This window comes from Chroicocephalus ridibundus, chromosome 17, assembly GCF_963924245.1.
Source record: "Chroicocephalus ridibundus chromosome 17, bChrRid1.1, whole genome shotgun sequence".
NCBI lineage: Eukaryota > Metazoa > Chordata > Aves > Charadriiformes > Laridae > Chroicocephalus > Chroicocephalus ridibundus.
In genome coordinates this window covers 3,170,526-3,193,955 of record NC_086300.1, presented here as the reverse complement: position 1 = coordinate 3,193,955, position 23,430 = coordinate 3,170,526, and the positions used below count along the sequence as shown (strand labels likewise).

At 64.2% G+C, this 23,430-nt stretch overlaps 2 protein-coding genes across 4 annotated transcripts; both read right to left on the bottom strand.

Annotated features, from left to right (window-relative positions):
- Window positions 1–40: 40 nt before the first annotated feature.
- CDC6 (cell division cycle 6) lies at window positions 41–4,181 on the bottom strand. The gene is made up of 12 exons (XM_063354468.1): window positions 4,148–4,181; window positions 3,675–3,897; window positions 3,158–3,376; window positions 2,859–3,058; window positions 2,566–2,729; window positions 2,265–2,371; window positions 1,976–2,115; window positions 1,777–1,877; window positions 1,599–1,663; window positions 1,240–1,439; window positions 992–1,132; window positions 41–485 (listed from the first exon to the last, which is right to left on the bottom strand). The coding sequence occupies exons 2-12, from the start codon at window positions 3,880–3,882 to the stop codon at window positions 396–398; spliced, it is 1,635 nt and encodes a 544-aa protein (XP_063210538.1). The 5' UTR covers window positions 3,883–3,897; window positions 4,148–4,181; the 3' UTR covers window positions 41–395.
- Window positions 4,182–5,120: 939 nt separating this feature from the next.
- On the bottom strand, window positions 5,121–22,557 carry WIPF2 (WAS/WASL interacting protein family member 2). 3 transcript variants are annotated; one of them, XM_063354416.1, is made up of 9 exons: window positions 22,440–22,497; window positions 21,276–21,343; window positions 10,925–11,049; window positions 10,293–10,425; window positions 10,009–10,128; window positions 8,862–9,518; window positions 7,262–7,471; window positions 7,033–7,134; window positions 5,121–6,136 (listed from the first exon to the last, which is right to left on the bottom strand). In XM_063354416.1, the coding sequence occupies exons 3-9, from the start codon at window positions 10,985–10,987 to the stop codon at window positions 6,096–6,098; spliced, it is 1,326 nt and encodes a 441-aa protein (XP_063210486.1). In that variant the 5' UTR covers window positions 10,988–11,049; window positions 21,276–21,343; window positions 22,440–22,497; the 3' UTR covers window positions 5,121–6,095. The 3 variants fall into 3 exon arrangements, with proteins under 3 accessions (XP_063210486.1, XP_063210484.1, XP_063210485.1); XM_063354414.1 differs by lacking the exon at window positions 21,276–21,343 and having other exon boundaries at window positions 22,440–22,557; XM_063354415.1 differs by lacking the exons at window positions 21,276–21,343; window positions 22,440–22,497 and adding an exon at window positions 11,297–14,998.
- Window positions 22,558–23,430: the final 873 nt, after the last annotated feature.

The following is a 23,430-nucleotide window of genomic DNA, read 5'->3' as shown; positions in this document are numbered from 1 at the left end:
GCCCATCCTTCCTCCAGCCGGGGGGGTTTGGGGGGGGGGGCTCATGACGCCTGGGAAGGACCCAGGAGCAAAGGCGTCCATGGCTCAGAGCGGGGAGCGAGGCCGGGCCCCCGGAGCACCCACCGCCCACGGCCAGTGCCGCAAAGCTGGGGGGGTGCCAGCCTCCCGCCTCCCAGCTCCGGCCACACAAAAATAATAATATTAATAATAATATTAATAACATCAATAAAACTGCCCTGGACAAAGAGACCCTGGGCAGGACTCAAACAACAGCAGCCGAGGCCTGCGGGAGCCGTTTCCCTGCTCCCACCGCGGCCCAGACAAACCCTTCGTGCCCCCAAATCCCAGGGGGGGGCAGCGGCCGAGGGAGGGGGGTGTCAGGGGGCGGGGGGGCGTTAGCACAGCCCCTGCGCCAGGATGCTGCCCACCAGCGCCGCGTCCTGCAGAGCGTGCTCCACCGCCGCCGCCTCCAGCTTCAGGGAGACCTGGGGGAAAGAGGAGCTGCTCAGCGCTGCGCTGCCGGACCCCTGCCCCGCCGCCGGATCCTGCCCTGCCGCCGGACCCCTGCCCCACTGCTGGATCCTGCCCCACTGCCAGACCCCTGCCCCACTGCCGGATCCTGCCCTGCCGCCGGACCCCTGCCCCGCCGCTGGATCCTGCCCCACTGCCGGACACCTGCCCCTGCCCCTGCCCCGCTGTCGGATCCTGCCCCACTGCCAGACCCCTGCCCTGCCACCGGATCCTGCCCTGCCACCGGACCCCTGCCCCACTGCCGGATCCTGCCCCACTGCCAGACCCCTGCCCCACCGCCGGACCCCTGCCCCACTGCCGGATCCTGCCCCACTGCCAGACCCCTGCCCCGCCGCCGGATCCTGCCCCACCGCCGGATCCTGCCCCACCGCCGGACCCCTGCCCCACTGCCGGACCCCTGCTCCGCCGCTGGATCCTGCCCCACTGCCGGACCCCTGCCCCGCCGCCGAACCCACAGTACCTTGGCCAGCCGAGCCTCCTTGGCCTTCTTCAGCTCCAGGACACCGCGGGACTCCAGGAGGGTGACGAGGGACAAGCACTCGGCCTGATCGACGGCGGGGAGCTGCTGCCGCCGGCAGACCTGGCTGTAGGCGTCGTGGAGCTGGGGAAGGCAGGGCAGGCGTTGCACGGCATGGCACCCAAAGGAGACTCCGGGGACACCCGCCCGCTCCCCAAATCCAGCCCCGAGAGGGTCCCACGGCCGCTCACCTTCCCCAGTGTCACCTCCCGGGCGCGCAGGTGGCGGCCGAGCAGGAGCAGGGAGCAGAGCAGCACTTTCTGCTGCAGCGGGAAGGCGCCCTGGGGCCCCCGGCCGCCCGCCGCCAGCCGGTCCCCGAACACCTCCGAGATCACGCGGGAGATGTGCGGGAGCCCCACGCGCTTGGGGACGGGGGACGCCGGGGAGTCACCTGCGGGACAGACAGAGCTGCAGGGGACCTCGAGGAGGGCCAAGAGGCAGCGCAGAGGAGGCACCCCAGAAAGGGACCCCGAGACCCCCACGGGGGCCGGCCCGGAGGTGCCCGTGTGCCCCCCCGCAGGGCTTTGGCTCCGGCGCAGCAGCCACTCACCGCCGGGCAGCGGCTTGAGCAGGGTCTGGCTCCGCACCTCCAGCTCCACCACCTCCACGGCGCGCCTGGGGAGAGACAGCCCTGAGCGCCCGTCCCGGCACGGGCAACCCCGGCACGGGCACCCCCGGCGCGGGGGCCACACTGGTCCCGGCACCGCCGTTTCAGGGCAGGTGCTGACCTGCAGACATCCAGAGCTTTCCGAGCATCACCGGAGACCGCGGAGACCTTGCGGGCGCAGAACTGGAGCGCAGCAGCGTCCAGGACGGTGTCACCAGCCACCTGCCGAGGCACGGCGCCGTGTCAGCTCTGCCACCCCCGTGGGCGGAGCGCCCCCCCCCCACCGTGTGTGTCCCCCGCACGTCCCCGCGTGTCCCCACCTGCCCCAGCCGCTCCTGCAGGATGGCGGTGAGCTGCTCCCTGGTGTAGGGCGGGAAGTGCAGCAGCCGGGGGCCACCGGCCGGGCGGGCACCGAGCCTGGCCAGGCTGCGGTCCGTCAGGTCCAGCGCGTTGGCCAACCCTGCGGGCACAGCGGGGTGAGGAGGGGAGGGAAGAAGGATGAGGCTGGGAGCGGGTGGATGGGAGGGGGTTGCAAACCAAACCATCAGCCCCCCCTAAAATAGTCGGGGGGGTCTCCAAGGCGGCAGGGCCACGCCGCCGCGCACTCACCCACGAGGACCAGCCTGGAGCTGGGCAACCGGGGCCACTCGAAGAGGGTGTAGAGCACGTCCTGCCCCTTGCTCTCCAGCTGGTCCAGCTCGTCCAGCACCAGAAGGCTGCAGGGACGGGGTGGCGGGGGGGAGCTCGGGTCAGCCCCGGCTCTGCCCACCACCCCCCCGGCCCATCCACAGCACCCCGAGCAGGGGGAGCCGCTGCCGGGGCCGCTTCTCCCGGCTGGCCACACTCAGTGTGTTGAGGGGGGGACCCCACACCATCATCCCCCCCACCTCTCCGGGGCAGGGAAACTCACACCATGGGCCCCCGGGCCGTCAGCTGCTTCTCCAGCCTCCGCACGCCCTCCCGGCCGGTGGCCGCGGGCAGCCCCAGCTGCTGCCCCACGGCGGGGAAGACGCCCTGCGGGCTGCTGAGCGCCATGCAGTTGAGGACGATGGTTTTGCTCCCGGCGAGCTCATCCTGCCGGGGACGGGAGCGTTACGCCGCTGCCCACCTTTCCCTGCCACTCCTCCCGCCTTTCTCTGCCAACCTACTCCACCTGCACCCCCAAATCGAGATACGCCCCCCCCCCCCCAACCCGCGGCACACCTTGCAGTCGAGCAGGACGCGGCTCAGACAGGCCGTTTTCCCGGTCCCGGGGGCTCCGGAGATGTAGAGGCTTCCAGGCCGGCGCCCGCCAACGTGTTCCCGCAGGAACTGCCGGATGACGCCCGTCTCCCTCTCCCTGCCGTGGAGGCGGTCGGGCACCGCGGCGTGCAGCACCCGCTTCACCTGCTGGTAGCATGTGCCTGCGCCATGGCGGGGGGGTGGGAGAAGGGGGGAAAGGGCTCAGGGGGGGCTGCGGTGCCACCGGGACCCTGTCCCCCCCGCTCTCCAATGACACTCACCTTCCTGCCTGAAGAGCCGGGCGCGGGCAGGCTGCCCGCCCAGCCCCGAGCTCCGGGGGGTCTCCTGCCCCCCACGCCGTGGGGACGGGCCGGGGCTGCCCGGCTTCTCGGGGGAGGCCGGGGGGTCGCCGAAGAGCAAGCGGCGGCCCTGGTTCTCCTTGCTGCGCTTGGCCGGGGAGCAGGGCAGGGCGCGGGGGACGTTGCAGAGGTTGTCGTCGCCTGCAGAGGAGGGGGGTCAGCAGAGCAGCGACCAAGAGGCCATTCGTAACCCCCCCCCCCCCCGCCATTGCTCTCCCCAGGGGGGAATTTTGTGCTTCAGCCCCCTCCACGGGGCAGCCCTTCAGCCCCACAGGGCCCCCCAGGAGCACCTTTTCCTCCTGAAAGCGGGGGAAGCTGCTGCAGGGGGTGAGGGGAGGGAGGTCCCAGCCCCACAGCGGCTTTAGGAAAGGGATACCCCCCCCCCCAACTTTTCCCGAGGGGTCCCAGGGGAGGGGGCAGCGGGGGGGGCTGGACTCACCCAGGCGCTTGCGGGGGCTGAGGGGCAGCGCTTCGGGCCGGGCGGGGTGTTTGCCGAGCTCGGCGGGGCCTGAGGCCCGGGGGCTGGGCGGGAGCCGCGGGGCGGGGGGGTCGGGGCCGCTCTTAGCCGGGGGGGCGGCGAGGCGGCGGGCGCTCCTCCTGCGGGGGAAGCCGATGGTGGGCTGGCGCTGCGGGCTGCTGCTGGCCATGGCAGGAGCGGGGGTCTGCGGATGGAGCCGGGGCGGGGGGGACACACAGCGGTCAGGCAGAGGGACCCCCAGCCCCGCGGCTCCCGGCCGGCCCCTCCATCGCCCTGCTCTCCCGCCACCCCCAGCCCCACGACACATCTCCGTTCCCGATACCTCTGCCCCCCCAGCACAGCCTTGACCCCCACAGCCCCCCCGTGTCCCCACAGCCCCCCCGCGTCGTCCCCCCCCCCCCCCCCACCGGACCCCCGCCCCCGGCACCACCGACCTTCTCGCGCCAACTCAGCCCCGGCTCCGGCACTTCCCGCCACCAGGCCGAGGCGGCCCCGCCCCCGCCGCCTCATTGGCTGCGCCGCCCGCCGCCGCCGCCAATCGCAACGTCCCGCGCCAAGGGCCGCGGCGGGAGGAGGGGGGGAGGGCGCCGCCAGGCAGCCAATGGGCGAGGGCGCGCGGGGCCTGCCGGGAGGGATGGTGGGCGGAGAGGGCGCAAGGCATGCTGGGAGTTGTAGTCTGCCGAGGCCTCTGCGTCCCAGCCCTCCCCACCCTGCCTCCAGTGCCCCCAGTCCTGGCCCCCCCCCCCGCTCCCAGTGCCCCCATCCCCCCCAATCCTGCCTTCCCCCTGCTCCCCGCACCCCCTATCCCACCTCCCCAGTTCTTCCCAGTGCTCCCAGTACCAGCCTCGCTGCAGGCAGAGTACTGGTCACCCCCCGAAAGAGCGGAGGGGGTCCCTAGGGGGGGCACAGAGCACCCCCCCTCCCCAGCCCCCCCCCCCCCGCCCCAAGTCAGTGCCCTCGCAGAGTCCTGTATCTTTATTACTTTTATTTAAACGCCATTTCAAGCTTCTCCTTTATTATTCTGTTTCCTCTTAAAACAGACCCTCACCCCCGCCCCCCCCCAACCCGGGGAGGGGCAGCCAGCGCTCAGGGAGAACCTTTTTTTTTTTAACCTTTATTTAAACCAAACGGCAGCGCTGGGGGGGGGGCTGGACGCCCCCCGGGTCCCTCGCTCCAGCCCAAACACGGAAAGTTCCCACCGTGGTAGAAAAAAAAAAAAAAAACAAAAAAAACCAAACAACCCAAAACCCCAAAACAACCCCAAAAGAGAGTTGGGCGGGGGGGGGGTTCAGTAGAGCCGCAGGGCACCCACCGTCCTCCTACAGTACAAGCTTTTTTTTTTACAACGTACAAAATAGATCAGTAACTACGGTTAATGTCGTGTGTCCCCCCCCCAGGGACTGTGAGTAAATACAGAGAAACCGGCCCGGTGCCAGCAGTCGGACGGGGAGTGTGTAAGGCAAAACGTCAGCCAGAGCGCCCCCCCCGCGGCCCCAGGTCCCCCCATGCTCCCCCCCCGCCCTGTAGGAAACAGAACAAATGAGCCCCCCCCCGTAACAGCACCCCCGGCTTCCTCCCTCCACGGACAATTAGTGTCTTCTCGTTAAAATGTTCCAAGTTTGGTAATTTAGTGTTAAAAGCCGGGCTGCCACATCCAAACCCAGCAGGGTGAAAAGCCGTGGGCTGGGGGGGGGGGGGGGGGGGGGCGTTTTGGGGTGCGATGCAGCGGGGTGGCATCAGGGACATCCCCCGGTGGGAGCAGGGATGGGGGCGTCCCTCCCCCCAGCTGCCCCCCAGGCCCCTGCCCAGCGCCGCTGGGGGCTCCCTGGCTGGTCCCACTCGCCCCCCCCCCGGCCCGACTCCTCCACTGGCTCCTGTGCAAAAAAGCAATCAGCTGCGGGGGGGTAACGAGGCCCTGCCGGCCCATCCCGGCTCCCCCTTGGTCCGCCACCGGCGCAGCCGCCGATTCCGCAGCGCATCCGTCTCCCAGCCGACCCCAGCTCCTCTCCAGGCCCTTGCTCGGCCCCGAGGGATGGGGCACGGGGCCACCTCCGGTCCCCAACAGCTGACCACACGCGGCTCAGCGGCCGCCCCAAGTCCTCGTGGACCCGGGATCTGCGACGAACGAGGAGAAAAGGATCCGTCGGGGTTTGCCAGCGCAGTCACCGAGTCCCGGGGCGGGGGGGCACGTAGCTGAGGGTGGGCTGGCAGAGAGAGCAGGGCTGGGGGCATCGGCTCGTCCTGGCGCAGCTGGGAAAACCGAAGAGGCAGGGAGTTTCTCATGCAGGATCCTGGGGGGCAGGTGATGGGGAGGGTCCGTCTGAGAAGGGGGAGGGAGATCCGTCTCTCTGCTCAGGAACAATCTGCCTGTGCAGCCCGCTTTCACCTGGGGATGGGGGGCAGAGGGGGGGCCCCACGCGTAGCTGAAAGAGAAGAAAGCCTGTTTGAAACCAGAACCCGCACGGAGGTGGCTGGCACGCCGTGCCCCACGCTGCTGGGCTGCCCCCCGGTTCAGAGATCACCCCCCCAGTGCTCCGCAGAGCGGGATGCGGCACGTCCGCTTTCCCTCCTCCAACCCCCCGCCCCGCGCCGGCTCCCCCCCCCCCGCCTCATCCTCCCCGCAGAGATCTGGAGCCTGGGATTTGCGACTGGAACCAGCCGCTGCAGCACGCATGGAAAGCTCAGGGCTTTTCAAATCCACATTAAACATTCATCGCTCTAAAAATAAACGAGCATCCCATTCTCCCCGGAGTCTCCTGCGGGATCCGCAGGGCTGACGCGCAGCAGCGGCGCGCAGCAAGGGCACTTTGCACCGCGCCGGGTCCGAGCGCCACCGCTCAGGGCCCCATCCCGGGACACGCAGGGGCTCTTTAACCCCCTCCAGCCCCCGCCCAACTCCAGCTTCAGCCACGGGGGGCGGCTGCTGGGGTCCTTCTGTAACCGCTCCAGCACCGAAGGCGCTTAGCGCAGGCAGGAACAAGCCCTGCGGCGCTTCTCTGCGCAGGCTGAGCAGGCAAAAGAGGGGGCAGGTGCGGGGGGGGGACACGACACACATCCGCACAGCCCAAATCCTCGGGGCCCCCCCCGAGCGCAGCAGGCTGCCTGCGGGGCTTGGCACCACGGGGAGCACGTGCAGGCCCCGGGGCAACGCTGCTGCAGAGAGAAGGACATGGATCGTGCAGAGTCCTGGGCTCCTGATCCACCCTGCGCAGGGACAAAAGGACAGCGGGTGGCCATGTGCTGTCACCTCTGCCACCCTCCGGAGCGCAGGAGGGGAGCCAGGCCACACGGGACAGCAGGAGACCTCCTCCCCTCTTACCTCTGTTTGTTTTGCTGGGGTAGATTCTCTGGAAGTATTTATATTCTTCTGGGGCTGGGAAGTCTTCGACGGGATGAAAGGAATATTTGGATTCAAAGTCATCTGCAGGGAAGGGGGAAATAGGGGCGGGTCAGGCTCGGGATGAGCACAGCTAAAGCTGAAGGGCTCCAACACCCCCCCACACCCCGCCCCTGGAGAACAGCAGATCCGCACCCGGGGCCCCACTCACCCAGGAACGCTCTGACGGTGGAGATGGAGTCCCGGTGCCCATTCCGCACCGGCGGAGGTGGCGGCGGCGGCCCGGCCGGCGTCCTCGTGGGCGGCGGTGGCGGCTTCCCTCGGCTGGGGGGCTCGGCGGAGCCGTGCAGTCTGTAGGGGGGCGGAGGTGGGGGGGCATCACGCCCCCCATTTCGCAGTATCGGTGGAGGGGGCGGTGGGGCTGCAAGGAGAGCTGGGTCAGCAGCGGCACGGCCCACCGCAGCCTGCCAAGGCACGGCATCCCCAGGGCAAACCCTCCCTCCGGCAGCAGGGCCAAGGACATCCTCCGCGGTAGCTTTCCAGGCCAGCTGCGGAGCCAGACCGCACCGGCAGCCAGCGCGGCTGGCCCAGGGATGCTCCTACACGCACCCAGCAGAGATTTCCTGCTCATTCCTGACATCTGCATTCCTCCTCCTCCTCAGCTGCAGCGGAGGGGACCGGCCAGCCCGCACACACGCCCCCCCGGCCCCCGGCTCACCTCCCACCCCCAGTGGGGCTGCTCCAGCCCCCACACACTTCCCAGCCCACACCTCTGTACAAGAGGGATCTGAGGGGCAGCTACGAGCCCGCACAGGCAAGGATTTGAGGCCAGCGGCTCCGCATGGAGGCAAGATGCTGCCTGCTGGGGCTGGGAAGCCACATCTGCACTGCCACTGAGGCGGCAACAGGACCCACGGCCCCTCCGACCCACCTCTCGCTCCTGCCCAGCCTCCCACGGATGCACAGTGGCAGTTCATGCTCCTCATTAGGCTAATTACACACAGACTAACAGAGCAGATCCCCAGCCGTAACTCAAAGGAGGGATTCTGGCAGGGCCGGAAGGACAGAGCGGCTTGGCAGGGGACCAGGCGGGAGCTGCGGTCTGGACGCAGAGCCCAGGAGTGCGCCGGGGCGGGGGGGCACTGGGGCAAAGCCATCGCCGCTCCCAGCAGTGGGGACACGCTCGCACCCAGCTCCCTGTGCACAGGGGGAATGGCAAGCGGTTTTCACTGAGCCACAGCTTCGAAGGGTGCCCGACTCCAAAACCCTGCACCAGCGTCGACAGAGCCTTCATCACCAGCTGCGCTCTGGCCCGTGCAGCGCCAAAACCAGCCCAGAGACGGGCAGGACAATTCCTGGGCGCTGAGCGAGGTTGTCTGGCTGCCACCGCCAAGGGAAAGGCTTCTCCCTGCTCTGCTGCAGCTTTTTGTCACCACCCCGGTAACATTTAGGAAGCTCAGGGGAGCAGCCACAGTGTATGCAGCTCTGGCTCCACCATGTTCTCGCATCCCACCCCAGGACAACACACCATCCTCACAGGCAGCAGCTGCCCAGCCACAACCCAGGCGTGAAAGGAGCTGGATAATCGGAGGACAGGACCACGGACACGTATTAAACATGACAGTCCCGCTACTGCCCCTGGCTCAATCCCTGCTCCGACTGCCACGAGCAGGAGAAGCTTCGCTGTGTCCCGGTGCTGACTCTTCCCCCGGCATCTCCTGCCAGCCACCAAACACCCCGGGGGCAGGCAGCCACAGCCTGACCCACCACGGCGCGAAGGAGCCGGGCCCAGCAGAACGAACAGTTCTTACCTGCTCCCCGGCTGGGGGGGTCTCTGGCCGGTGGAGGGGGGCGACTGCTCTGGAGAGACGGGGAGGCTGAAGCAGGCGGTGGTGGCGCGAGACCCCGCAAAGGGCCCGGCGTCTTCCTGTGCAAGGAGTTGTGTCTCTGCGGCAGCTCCGGGGCGGACTCGATGGGGCTGGAAGGGCCGTTGGGGACACCGGGGGGTTGCCGATAAGGGGGTGGCGGGGGGGCGAGAGACTGGCCCTGAGCCCCCGACCCCGTTCGGATACTGACTGGGGAGGGAGGGGGCTTGATGGGTGGTGGGGCGGGGGGTCCATCCCTGCTCACGGGCAGTCGCTGTCCCGGGGTGGGTGGCAGGGGCTTCTCCCGGTTGTAGGAAGAGACCTTGGCGCCGTGTGCCGGTGGAGGGGCGGGAGGTGCAGCGGCACGGCGTCCCGGTGGAGGGGGCGGCGGGGCGGACGAGCTGTGTTTCATGCCGGTGCTGCCGGCGGTGTTGGGCCGGGAAAGGTCCGGCAGGGAGGGCCTCTGCGTGCGCGGCAGCTCTGGGGGAGAGCCCCGGCTGTTGTCACCATCATCTTGAGGTCGGCTGTTGCTGGCCGGCACCGGGGGCCTGGGGGCGGCTGCTCTGGAGCCAGGGACTTGCAGGGTTTGCTTACTGGAGCTGTCTGCGGTGAAAGAAAGCAAGAGTGAGTGTCCAGGCACGGCACGGGACAGGAGACAGCAAGAGCGACGTGCTTCATCCTCAAGCCTGCGCAGAGCCAGGGCAGCCTGCCTGCTCGGCCGAGCGGGGCCAGACCGCGGGGAACGCTGTCTGGCACAGGCAGGGAGCTGGCACCATGCTCAGCCACACACGGCTCCTCTCTCACCACTGCTATTCGCGCTCTGGCTGGCTGGAAGGCAGGTTGCCACAGAAAATAGCAGAGAGAAACGTTCAGCAACACACGCGACTCTCGGGCCCTCCAAGGGCCCTGTCGCGGGACACTGCGGCACGGAGAGAGCGCAGCTTTCCTGCGGCCACACATAGGGTGTTGATCTGGGGTCCCTGTCTCTAACCAGCTGAAATCCCCAGGCAAACACAGCAAGATCCTCAACCCCCACCTGCTCCGGGACCTCCCCAGGGAACCCCCAGGCAAACCGCAGTCAGACGGCCCTTACCTGAGCTGTCCTTCACTCCCACGGGTCTGAGCTTGGGCACGCCGCCTTGGAAGAGGCCGCCCTTTGGCTGGATCGCAGCTGAGCTAGAGCCATAGCTGCCGCCACCACTGCCCTTGGGTTCTGAAATGAAAGAGGCAGAGAGGTTAAGCCTGGTATTACCAGCTCCTCCAACGAGGAGCTGCTGGAAACCAGATAGGTGAGAGCCCAGAAGCCATCCTGAAGGGCACGGCAGCACCCAGCATGGGGCTGAGTGCCTCCCAGGGACATTCCAGGCAGGTACTCACTCTCTAGGATCGGTGCGCTCCGGTCATTGATTTGTGTCACTTTCTTTAGCTTGGTCCCTTTACAGATGTCCTGCAGGAGAGCCCCACGGCCCCGCTGCTCCTCTCGGCTCAGTTTTGGAGGCTCTGTGTTCGCCTGGAGACAAGCAGCAGCTCAGCAGGAGCTCATCTGTACACATGGACACCCCGATCCACAGCCCGACCCCACCTTCCCGCTTCTCCTCTGCCAAAGCCAGAGGCACCCCCACCCCCTGCCAGCAAACAGCCTCCTCCAGGTGCTCTCTGCAAGTGATGGGGTTGCCCCAGGGGGTCACGCTGCTGCTTGACGGGAGAGGTTGAGACCCCGTCCCACCTAGCCCCGAGGCCCAGCTCAGTTACAGCCACGTGCCAGACCCCCTGCTCTCCCCCCACCGTGAGCTGTCGTGGAGCAGAAGACACTAATGCAAAGAAAAGCCACATGTAGCCCCTTCCACATACAGAGTCTGCTGCAAGGGAAACTGAGGCACAGCCCGGGGTCACCTGAAGCTCTTGTAGGCCGGGCTCGAGGAGGTCCAGAGACCAGGGCAAGTAGCACCACGAGGAGACAGGCCAACTCCCCACCCTGCAACCAGCCAGGGCAACGGGCAGCTCCCTACCTGACTGAAGGTGGGAGGCGGCGGGGGGCCAGGCGGTGGCGGCGGGGGAGGAGGGATCGGCATCCTGGCCCAGTTCCCAGCGGCTCTGGCTGCTCAGTGCTGGGGACAAGCCTGGTCACTCATGCCTGCAGGAAGGGAGGAAGCGGTCAGGGACTGGAGGGGAAAGCTGGTGAGCTGGTCACAGAGAAACACGGCCCCAGGCTAGCTTGCTAGTGCCCTGTGCCTGGAGCTCCTCAAGTGGGGCAGAGGCTGGGGCTGCCCTCTCCCAGATGGCTTAAAAGGGCTGCCGGGTTCTCCCAACACCCCGGAGGAGCATGTCCCAGAAGTGGGAGCCAGCATGACCCCGCCACCCCAAACCACCAGGGCCCTCACCCCAGCGCAGAGTCCGCAGCTGAAACCCAGGACGTTTTTCACGCAACTGCCTTGCTCAGCAGAGAAAACCCGGCCAAGCTAATCCTGCGCCATCAATCCAGCTCCTTTATCTGCAGCCGGAGGCTGCTCACGTGGAAGTGCGACAGGAGCTGAAAGCCTCCAGCCCGTCAGCAGGCACCACGGCCAGCCCTGGCACGCGTCCCCAGCAGGCCCCTCCAGCCACGGCCGCCGTTAGATCTGCCAGATGGATCACCGAGCAAAGGCAGACGAAGCGGCGCGGTGCTGTCCTATGGCTTGCGCAAGGAGAGACGTTCCCGTCCCCGAACAGCCCTGACAGACAAAGCAGATTTTCCAAACCACTCGGATCTTACGTCGATAACCTCCCAGCACCCTGAAGGCTGGCTGCGCCCCACTCCATTTCCACAACCCAAAGCCCCTCGTGAAGCTGCCCCAGCAAGCAGCGAAACAAGCCTTCCCAGCATCGATCTGATGATATTTCAATCCATCTCACGCCCAAATCACACGCCCAAAATGAATCCGTCCCGCACCACGGCTTACCTACAATGGCTCCCAGCCCGCACAGTGCTTCACCAGTGGGGCTCCACAGAGCCCATCAGGTCCGGTCGGCGCCGGAGACTGAGCACAGAGGAAGCGGGAACAGGAAGATGAGCCTGAATCACCGGGCGATCACAGGACAGGCCCCTGGCAAGCTCGTGCCTCTGACAGCAGCACAGGTAAGGCCGTCCCGGCTGCACCAGCTCAGGGAATAGGAATGTGGTGACTGGAGGCCTCACTCGCCACCCCGGGAGTTTCGGGTGCTCAGGGCAGATCGAGAGGCGGGAGGATATATGCCCCTCTCCAGGCCGCACATGTCTTTCCCCCAGGAAAACCTGTTCCTTAACCACTGGAGGGGACCACAATGCCAACACCAGGTAAGAACCCGATAGTTTCACACCTTGAAGCTTCCGACTTCTGATCCCTGACCTCCAGGGCAAGCGACCAGAGTGGTCACAGATATACCCACCACGACAGCGAAAGTTTCTTTACGACCCAGGCGCTGAAACCTAGGTGCCCACAACCTTTGAAACGGTTTGTATTGGGCATTAAAATCCAGATCCCTTCTGAGGCTCACCTTCGACTAGGTAAACTGCAATTTACTGATGCCACAGTACACAGGAGGCCAGAATAATACCAGGTCCGTCCTCACGTGTCAGACATTCCCACTCCCTGGCAGAGGTTTGAGAACAGGAAAAACGGACCGGCAGCATCGCTGCGATGCCAGCGGCTCCCCTGCCCTCCAGCAAACCACCAGCTCTCTGCCATTCGGGAAAATAAATAAATAAAGCGCCTTTTAATTAAAAGCAGCTCTTCTACCGAGTGAGAAACTCCTCAACTACAGACACCCTCATTGGGAAGACATTTCCCCCTCTGCCTTCTGGTGTTTTCCAAGTCATCTGAGATCTCAAGTTCTCCGGCGGCACCAGCCACTCCTCTGCAGAGCCGGGAAGGGCACCAGCTCAAACCCACCGTGACTCAGTGGGTCCTCGTCCACCTCACCGGGGAAGCCACCTCACTCCTGCCTCTCGGAAATGCACCTTCCCCTGACACTTATGGTGCCACTTTGCTCCGGACGGAACTTGAGGCCTTGCACAGAAGAGCCAACGTCCAGCAATTTCATCTTCAATCCCACCATGCCGGGCCGCTCCACAGACTGGAACGAAGCCCGACAAAGCCATTCAGCCTGTACCTTTCTCAAAGGAAGATCAGAGACGGCTCATAATGCGCTTGTCTGGGACGTGCCAGCGCTGCCAGGACATGTTGCAACAGGAGTGCTTTTCCTCCGTGCTCCTTCCCACCCCGCAGTGGGATCGCAGGGCTGGGACAGTGCAAGCTGCTGCTAGGGCAAGCGTGACGTCAGGGAGACGGCGTGACGGTGTTGCAGCACGACCAGCGGGAGGGGACGGGCAGGAGAGCCCCGGCCTTGTTTGAACAGCAGCAGCTGGAGGTAATTAGCAGAAATACAGCTGAGAAACGTGCCAGGTAATGAGACTCCTGACTCGGTCTCATGTGTCACAGGCCTGAGCCAGCACAGGAGCGGTGCCAGCACTGCGGGCCGTCACCTCTGCTCCCGACTCACGGGAACAGAAACACCCACATCACTTCCCTGTTACGCTCCTGCTTCAGCTGGTTACTCACAGGGTGACATTTCCCACCCAGCTCTGCACCTCGATGGCACGTGGGGTCAGAGGAGCCCCTTCAGATACTCCCAAGACAGGGACACACCGCCTCGCCACATGCAGACGGATGGATGGGTTTGTCGGCTGCCAGAAAACAAGCGACTGCCACATCTGCAAGGGAAGCACACTGCGCGGGTCCCCCCCATTTGTCCTGCTGCCCCCCACCTAAGCCTTGGGTCAGGCAGAACAGCCAGGGACAATCCCACAGCAACATTACCTCCTGTAAGCACAGCCGAGGAGGAGAGGGGTATTTTTACAAAGAAAACCATGAGTCATTATCTTCCCGTATCTAACATGCCCTTAAAATTAGTGCTGCACCGAAACCCGCATTCAGATAAAGGCTCTGACCTAGAAGAGGGAGAGAGGAGGGGAGAGAAGATTTTAAGCTAAAGCAGCTTGAGGATAAACTGGAGCTGAATTCCTGAGAAACAGGTCATTTTGTTTCAGCACACGGCCCCGTTCAGGTTGTGGATTAACGGCAAAGGTCACATTGAAAAACCAAAATCAAGAGGCACCGAACTCAGCACATGGTGGCTGCTGATTATTTCATCCCACGAGAAAAGCTGAGAGCTCTGGGTGGGAATGCTGGAGTGATCTGTGTCTGTCTCTAAAATAAAGCCTAGATCTTCAATGTTCGTGAAGACAGACACAGCTGATAAACATTAGGGGGACACAAGCTAAATCCTCCAAGAAAAGAAAAAAAGAGGGGGTTCTCCCAGCACTGCTTACCACCCCTTAATGTCTGGTGTATGCCTTATGGAAACTCTGCCCTTTGAAACAACGCTGCTCCGACAGCCGACTTCTCTGCATTTCTTCTCCTTTGTTCTTCCTTACCAGGGATCCTTTCACCAAGCCAGATCTGAGCCTTTGAGAGCTCCATATGCCGCGGCGGCAACTCACTGCGCTTGCAGGGAAAGTGGTTTGAAAGACCTGAATCAGGGCAGTGAGAGAGAGACACCCGCAAGATCAAAGCGCAGAGGAGAGCTCGTCTTCGGCTAAGCCAGGAGGGGCAGGTTTGCACGTTAGCTTTCCTTTTAAAATAAAAAACAAAACCTGAGAAAGCTGTGAGAAAACCGAGAGGAAGAAAACGTGTGAAAAGCTATCACTTCAGAGGAAAGTTAGTTCACCGAAATCAAGGTGACCCTGCAGAAAGCTGCTCCCAGAGCTGCCGCTCAGCAGCCACGCTGGACCCCACCACCACCACGGCACCACTCGCCCCACGGCAGCACCGACTTTGGGGCAGTTGTTTCAAATCAGGACTCCCCTGCCAACCCTGGGTTCAAAACACTATTAAAAACTAAGAATGTTGCAGTCGGCAGTCACCCTGTCCCGTAAAACGGCTGGATTAGCCAGATCTGCCCTGGACAGGACAACACGCCACGTTTTTCAGGCATTTTTCAAGTCCCCATTTGCCATGAAGTGAAATGAAATGCCTTCTCCAGCAAGGAGCCCTGGATTCTGCTCATCCCTTGAGGGGGGGGGGGGCAGTGTTTGCTTTTTTAACGGGACAGGCAGCAGTGACCTTCAGACGCCGTAAGCACGTTTCCTCGCTTTTCAGGGGGATTTGGGCGCCGTGGCGGATTTGTATTTCACAGCTACCCTCGCTGCCGCAGCGAGCCTGCATTTGCAAACCCGAGATGAAGCGCTTCATCCTCAGGGAGGCAGCGGCTTTGAACTGCAGATCAAGAGGAATTTCCAGCCCTCTGATGTCGGCTGCAGAATGCGGCTGCACCGGTTTGGGGACGACTTCCAAGGCTGGACCTCTCAAACACCCTCCCTCCCGCCCCCGCCTCGCAGGGCGCCTTTATCTTCCGCCTCTTCCCATCCGAACCCTGATTCCTTGTTACCCTGAGCACAGCCCTTCCAAATTCAGACCCTGTCCTCCAAAGCCTGACATTTCTGCCCATTCCTGAGGAGCAAGGGCTCCGGCAGCACTGAAGATGCGACATAAATAATTTATCCCGAAAGACAGCCATCGCAGGATTTAAGGTCATTCAGGCTTTTAAAATCGTATCAGCATGCTTTAAGAGAGCGAGCTGCCATCTCGATTTGGAGCGTCTCAAAGAGCCGGTGCATCTCTGCGTGCAGACAGACAGACACACTCCAGCCCCGCGGGACTCAGACGTTCACTGTGAATTATTAACAACCCACGGTCACTGACAATGCATTTTTAACAAAACCCCGAACACAAAAGTTTCTAACGCCTCGGGGCCGAATTCCACAGCCCTCGGTGGAGCCGCGGCTTCCCCAGCCCTGACCAAGGGACCCCAGAGTCGGGCTGGCCTTTAGCAGCTTTCCACCGAGCACGGCTCCGTTCACTTGGCAGAGGAAACCTTTAATCAGGAGCGAGGAATCGTGTCCTGACATTAGGCTGCAGCAAAGGGAAGAGCAGGAAAAGCCCGTCCCAGGAGGGCCCGCAGACTTCCCTGCCTCTCCCCGTCCCATGTGCCAGGCGAGAAGGGAAAGGAAGCCGAGGAGAGAGAGGTGGCACACGAGGGGACCGGGCAGGAACCGCTCTGAGCCGCCACTCTCTCCAACGGACATCTCCGATTGTTCCAGCGGGAGGAAGCGGCGGGAGACACAGGGACTTCCCGGTTGCTTCGCTGGTGACCCACGGCTGGGAATAACGTGCTGCACTGCCCAAGCCTCGCAGAGAACAATACACTGCTGAATGGAAAGTGGCTCCTGAGACCAGTGGTGTTCGCGTTCTGATAAAAATGCCTTTTTATCAACGGCCAACGACCCGCCATCCCCTTCACCGCAGGCTCCAACACCGTCTGCGCATTTAGAGCAAACGAAGCCTGCATGCGGGAGCCGACAGAGCTGGGAGCTCCTCGAGGTGCAAGGGGAACCAGGGAAATACTGGTGGCCTCAGGCTGCTCCAAGTAGGACAGGGAGCAGAGAAGGGCTCAAGCCACCTCCGAGAGCCTTTTAATTCCCCTCAGCAGTGCTGGGGCCCACTCACACAGAGTTCGTTTAGAGGCAAGCGCTAACGAGCCACCTCTAAGACTCTCCGCACAGCGAACCCAGCGCAGCGTCAGTCTTTGGTCTCTGCCAGGCCGCGGCTGACACGCTACCAGGGAAGAGCGAGGAACGAACCCGCGGCTCTTCCGACCGTCACTCAAAACCGACAGGGTGCTAAGTTCTCTGTAAAACAGCACCAGGCGCTCTGTGGTGCAGAGCTTACGGCACCGGCGGCTTACGAGGGAGCAGGCAACCGGTCTCCAGCTCCAGCCTGCCACCCTGAGTTGACACCGTCTGCTGCTGCAGCGTCTGCCGACACGGCTCTGAGTCGCAGGCAGGGACAGCAAAATGCCCAGGTGAAACCCTCTGCCAAAAAAAGCACATTAATCGGCGAGGGCCCCCGCTGAAGGCCACGCTTCCAAACCAAACCCCTGCGCCAAGCTTTTCTCCCAGACTCACCCCCATATCCGAGCGGCTGGCAACAAGCCCACCCACCCTCCGGGCAGAAGCGATGCCAGGCCAGCGCCGAAGGACTGACATTTCTGTGTCTGAGCGGTGGCCCTGCCCTGGTGCGTGGGCCCAACAGGCAGCATCTCCGCAAGAGGTCACGGCACCATGAGAGCAAATGGGCTGTGCCGGTGTTTTAGGAGAAAAGCCAGTGGTCTGCCCAGTCCCCCGGCCCCCACCCAGAGAGTTCAGTTACAACCGTGAAAGAAAATCGCGGTGAAACCCCATGAGCTAAACACGCGCGCTGCCTGGAGGTCTGCTGCTCGTGAGCCTGCATGGACAATAACTGCGCCTTTAAAATACCACAGGACCGGCTCCAGCTTAAACCCCTGTACCAGCCTCCGCCTGCGCTTGGGCAGAGCGCTTAAACACGCCTGAGACCCCGCAGTGCCCCCGCAGCAGCTGCCCCCTGCTCTGCCTGCAGCCCTTCCGCCCCTTCGCGCACAAGGCAGCGCCCAGGGCTGGGCTGGTCCCCCCTGCCCTGGCCAGGAGCCTCCAGGACACACACACACCGCCGCCCCCGGGGTATCTCCCACCTCCTGAGTCTGTGATGCTCCCTCCCTCCTCCTCCACTGACTTTTGGGGCTTTCAGGGAGGCTGAGGACAGAGTCCCCCGGCACTGGTCCCTTTTGCCACCCCTCTCCTGCAGGCCGGAGGCGCGGGGGCTCTGCCCACCAGCCTCCCGTGACGACTCTTTTGCAAGAGCTGCCCCAAGCCCGGCTGCGGGAAGCAGCCCTGAAGGAGACGAGCGAGAGCCGGGCTGGAGCGCAAGGTCTCCTGCTGTTCCATGAAAGCCGGCCAAGTATTCTCAGGGTTTTCCTAGGCAAAGGCCAAGCAGAGATGCGCTGATTCGCAATCCAGAATACACAGGGGAAGTAACCGAGGCAGAGTGCAAGGCGCTGGGTGCCATCGGGAGGTGCCCACTGGAAGGGCACAGTCCCTGCCGCAGAATAAAGTCACCCTGAACCACCCCAAAGGCACAATGGCCTCACAGAAAGGAAGCTGCCACTCGGAAAACCATCGCTGACTGCTTCGAAAAAATTTAATTGGCTAAAGAAATGCATCTTTCCTCTAACCAGATTTGCACTCGAGAGTCATTAGGAGAAAACTGACAAGCTACCATAGAATACCCAGCACTTAAGCGTTATTTTGGGACACACGGATACACTTGATGTTTGTGCAAGACCCTAAAGCTACAGAAACCTTACGAACAGGGGCTGATCCAGGCTGCAGCATCGATAGGGCGGCGTACGGAGCCCTCGCTGGGGCAGGAGGCCGAGGGTGGCGAGGGCCCGGCGGCAGCTGCAGCTGCGGGAGGTGTAAGAGCGCGAAGGATGCGCCTGTGTCAATGCCAAGGGGAAACCAAGCCAAGCCCCGTCAGAGCGAGTTCTCCGCACAGTCGGATCCACACTCGGCTGCTTTTCAGGTCGGTAGGTGCCAAGAACACGCTGCAAATTTACAGCCGGCGCAGAGGGAGAGGAGGGCTTGCTTTGAGATGTGATCTAGTAACGGGGTGTGACAGACAGAGAGACTCATCGATGGGGTCAGACAGTTCTTGCAGATGCAATCCCACCACTCCCAGCTCCCGGGCAAAGCCAGGAGCACCTGCGGGCCACCGACCCAGCCTCCAACCCAGGCGAGGGAAGATTTAAGCCCCACACCTGCAGGAGGAAAAACCACTGGCCAGGCAGGGAAGGTGCCCGGCTGCTCCAGAGGAAGCAGAGACAGGCCCTGGGAACAAGCAAGCGCCGCCTGCATCGCTGCAGGAGCAGCACCACGGCAGCAGGTCAGACCTGACAAGGACACTCAAGCGCGGCAGCACCGAATCCCGGCACGCAGCATCCCGGCACGACACCCACGTCTTTCCACGGCCCAGACTGCCTGGGGGCCACGCTGCGGGCAAGCCCTGCCCAGCGGCATTTGCAACTCACCTCACCTGCTCCCGCTGGAAAGGGGGAAGCGGAGCTCCCGGGGAAGCTCCGCACCCGCCCGGCAGCTTCTCCCCTTTCCCTGCGAGCATCCCTCCCAAGCAGCCTCCGCCCTGGGGGCTGCCAGAGGGAGAGTCTGCGCCCAGGGCAGCACGGCTCCGGCTGGTGCGGCCAGTCCTGCCGAGCAGCAGGAATTTCTACGGTTATGGTATCACATGCGGGAGACTCCAGAGGAAGAAAGGGGATGGGCAAAAGGAAGCAGAGAGGCACCCAAGCCCCAGCATCATGACAAGACATTCAGTTCCACACCAAGAGACCCCAGCAGGTTTCGGCTCCCAGTACCACAGCCCCCCCTGAGGCTGGTGACAAAGAAGCCGGCTCAGCTCTGGAAAAGACCATTTAATTTTTGAACCAACCTTGGAACATCAGAACAAGGAGCAAGCCCTGGGAGCTGCACTCATGCCAGAGCTGCCCTGGCAAAGCCCGCAGGAGAAACCCAAAACACTCAGCCCCTCGTTAAGAGGGCACCTTCCCCCTGCTCCCTCCGCCCACCTTTGCTTCCCAGCAGAAAGCTACTTCTTTGGCAGAGCAAATCTGCCTTCCTTCCAAGCAGCCAGATGTAAGTAAGTAGGTCAGACAAGGACCAGAGCGCCTCGACAACAGCACTTTAAAGCAAAGCAAAGTGGGAAGCGAGCCCTGACCTGGAACGTGCCCCGTCACCTTGGCGCTGGCGGAAAGCGGGGGGGGGACCGGCGTTCCTCACCTCGGAGGTAACGCGTTCAGCAAGAGCGGAAAATCCAACAGCAGCAGAGTGGCTCTCTGCACAGCGACTGTTGTGTCAGGGTCTAACACCCTGCGGCCGCCGTGGCTGAAAGCTTTGCAGCCTCGCACGTCTGCCTCACCAGCCAGCCTGCCATGGTGCGGAACCGCAGACCTACTTTTAGTCGAAAAATTTAACTCAAACAGACCCAATTCACTGAGAAGGGAAGCAGAGGGGCGGGCAGCGGTGGTAAAGGCGGCACTGGCCAGCCGTGTTCCCCTCCGTGCCACACTCACCTCTCAGTGCCGGACACGACACACGCTCCAGATGGCACCGGCTTGGCACGGCAGGGCCAACAGTTCCCGTTTGTTCCCAGCGGGACGGAGCCAAGCCCTCCCTCGCCCCCCACAGCACAAAGAGGGGTCTGTGCTCCGGGCCCCACAGTGGCCATGGGAAAACAGGCTCTGCCTTTGCATTCCAGCAGCAACGCGCGGCTGCGAGCGGGAGAGCCAGCGGGGAGCGCAGCCGCCGTCACGCGAGGTGCAAAGAGGGGATGTCTCCCCGGGGGACTCGGCCAAAGCAGCAGTGCCAAAACACCTTGGGGACACGACACACTCGATAAGCCGAGACAGGCAGGAACAAAGGCAGGCAGCCGAGCTGTGAAAAGCAAAGGACGCACTCGCCAGGTAGCTTTGCCCCGGAGAGCACGTCCGGGTGGATTCACACCTCATCTGCAAACTGAGCCGACTCCTTCGGCAGCGGAGAGAGTCGGGTCAGATTAGATCCTCTCTGGCAGCCATCAGCGGGGCAGCGACACTCCACACCAGAGATCAGGCTGGGCCAGAGCAACCCGGGCGGGCACCCATCCGCAGCCAAGTCTGCCAAAGGTAAAACGAGGCCGATGTGGGATCGCGGCACCTCTCCAAGGGCTCCTGCTCACCCCAGCGTGCAGGCTGCGGTTCATTGAAATGACTTTCATGCAAAATCTCTGCCTCCACCTGGCCAGAGAACGCTGCCACACTGGCTCCTCACCGTCGCCTTCCCACTGGCCAGGGGGGCAGCAGCCCCCAGTCCACGTTCCGCCCAGACGGCGGGGTTGGGAAATCCGGAGCAGGGCAGTCACGAGGCATTCAGCTCCCCACGTCCACCCATCAGCTGAGGGTCAGGAGGCAGCTGGCATCTCCTCCTTCTGCATCCCACCCCACAGGCCCCAGAAACGCTGCCCAAGTCCAAGCAGGTGGGGGGGGACAACCTAGGGCCCCCACCCAGCTCACTGCCGTGGGGTAGGTGGAGCAGAGCCGTGGTTAACAGCAACGGCGACTTGAGATAAACCCAAAAAACTCTGAGCACTATTTGGAGGATAAGCTGGTTTAGAGCATGCTGGGCTCACTGGGGGGTTAGTTGCCCCGAACCCGCTCTGGTTGCTGCCTCCCCCAGCTCTGGACTCACTGCGGCTCCTCTGTGACAGGACAAACCCAGAACAAGCAACACCTTGATGGGAGCAGAGCCCCGAGCAGGGACAGCTCGGTGGCCAGGCACACCAGCCGGACACAGCTGGGATGGTCCCCATGCGGCACACGTACCCCGCAGCCTGACCCCATCCGCGTCCTGCCCATGTCACAGCCGAGGACATCGAAGCACACAGGGAATGCTGTGAACAGAGAGCCAGGGTGGGCGAGAGCCGCTTGCTGTGACCAGACGCACACTCAAGGGCAGGCAAGAACCGCATCAATTCTGCTGAGTCTTTACGGGAGGAAAAGCTGCGGCTGCTCGTGCCACGGCGCTGCTGCTCTCCCTCTGTCCCAAAGGACACAAGGAAAACAATCAGCCACTTATTTTGTTTGCTTATAACCAGGGCTCTGGAGGGGTCTGGAGCACAAACGCGCAGCAGGAATTCGGTCCTCAAGGCTGGGGCGCTGCCTGGGCAGGGGCAGGCACGCAGTACGGCTACGTGGGCAGGGAGGGCCGGCAGACTGGTAGCACGCAGCCGTGGCGGTGTTTACCCGGAGCAGAAGGGAGAGCTCAGCCTCCACCGTGGCACTCACAGCACTTTGCTGCCCGCTCCGGGCTCGGATTTTCGTAGGCAGAGGCTGCTCGGGCCGCAGTTTGCCAGGGCCAGGCCCAGAGCAGCGACCAGGCGTTGACACTGCCTTGGGGACTGCAGGCCTGGGAGCATCGTGTCGCCCAGGACGGCACAGCCGGTCACCCAAACCTCCCATGGTGGATGCCCACACACGGACGCGGCCCCCTCCCTGCTCCCCCGGCGAGCACCGTTGGAGGGGGGCGAAGGGAAGAGCGTGAGGGGCTTCCTCCCAGAGAGGCAGAGGGAGGATGCCCGCAGAACCCCCCCCGTCGCCCCCTGCCAACACCCCCCCACAGCACAGGGGCTCCCAGCTGCACCAGTGCCTCCCCTGGGGACCGCCCCCCCGCTCCCAGCAAAACCGTCCTCATCTTCCCCCCCGGCAGGGCCCAGCGCACCCCCGCCCTCACAGCACCCCCAGCCACCCTCCCGCACCCCGAAAGCGCCCGGCACACCGCCTCCTCCCCACAACAGGCCTCAGCGCACCCCCCAGCCCCCGAACTCCGCCGCTGCCGGGCACCCCGCAGCCGGTCCCGGCCTCCTCACAGGCCCCCTGCACCCCGCACGCCCACCCCGCGCCACCGTACCCCGCACCGAGGCCCGGCGGGCCGCAGCCCCGACACCGCCCAGGCCTCGCAGGCCCCGTCCCGGTGCCCCCCGCGCTCACCCGCCGCCCGCGGCCTCCTCCCGCCGCACCCGGAAACGCGGCCCCGCGGCGCCGTCCGGCCTCCAGCCGCCGCCAAACAAAATGGCGGCCGCGCCCCCCACTTCCTGCGCCTGCGCCGGCTGCACCGGATGTGGGCGGGGCGCGGCGGCGCGGCGCCGCCATGCTGGGGAGGTCGGGCGGCCATGGCGAGGAGCGGCGCAGGGTTCTGCCGACGCCATCTTGGGAAGGTCAGCCCTCCCCTACCGCGACGGGGACGCCCCGTTCCGCGGGCGCGCAGAGGAGCGAGGGGAGCGCGGCGGTACCGGGGGTGCGATTCGCCGCCCCGGGATGAGCCGCCGCTGCAGGCCGGGAGTGCCCCGGCCGAGCCCAGCTGACGACGCCAGCTCCGCCATCCCGCCACGTTGGGAAGGTCGGACGGAACCGTGGCGGGCGCCATGTTGGGAGGGTCGGGTGGAACCCTGGCGGCCGCCATATTGGGAAGGTCGAGTGTCCATCCCGTGCCCCCCCGCCGGTACCGGATCGCCCCGGGGAGGGGGCACCCGTGACCCTCCGCCCCCCGCATGACGTGACGTCACCCAGCAGCACGGCCATGACATCACTCCCCAGCATGACATCAGCAGACGGGCGCCGGGACAGCCTTTTATTGGGGCTCTGCGTATCCCCCGCCCCGGGCTTTACTTCTTTTTTTTTTTTTTTTTTTTTGCCTTTTTTCCTCCTTTTTCTTAAAAAATAAATGTACAATTCCAGACGGCGGTTCGGTACAAAATATACACGTCTGATGAGGGAAGGATTGGGGGGGGAGGGGGGGTGTCATGTACAAAAATAAAGGGGGGGGGGGGTCCCTGCACCCCAGCCGGGGGGGGGGGGGGGGGGGGCAACGGGGTGCCAGGGGGGATGGAGGGGAGGGGGGGGGGGGGGAATGCGTCCGGGGTCCCCAAACGCCCCCCCCCCCCCCCCCCCCCCCCATGCCACGGGTGGGGGGCAGCGCCCC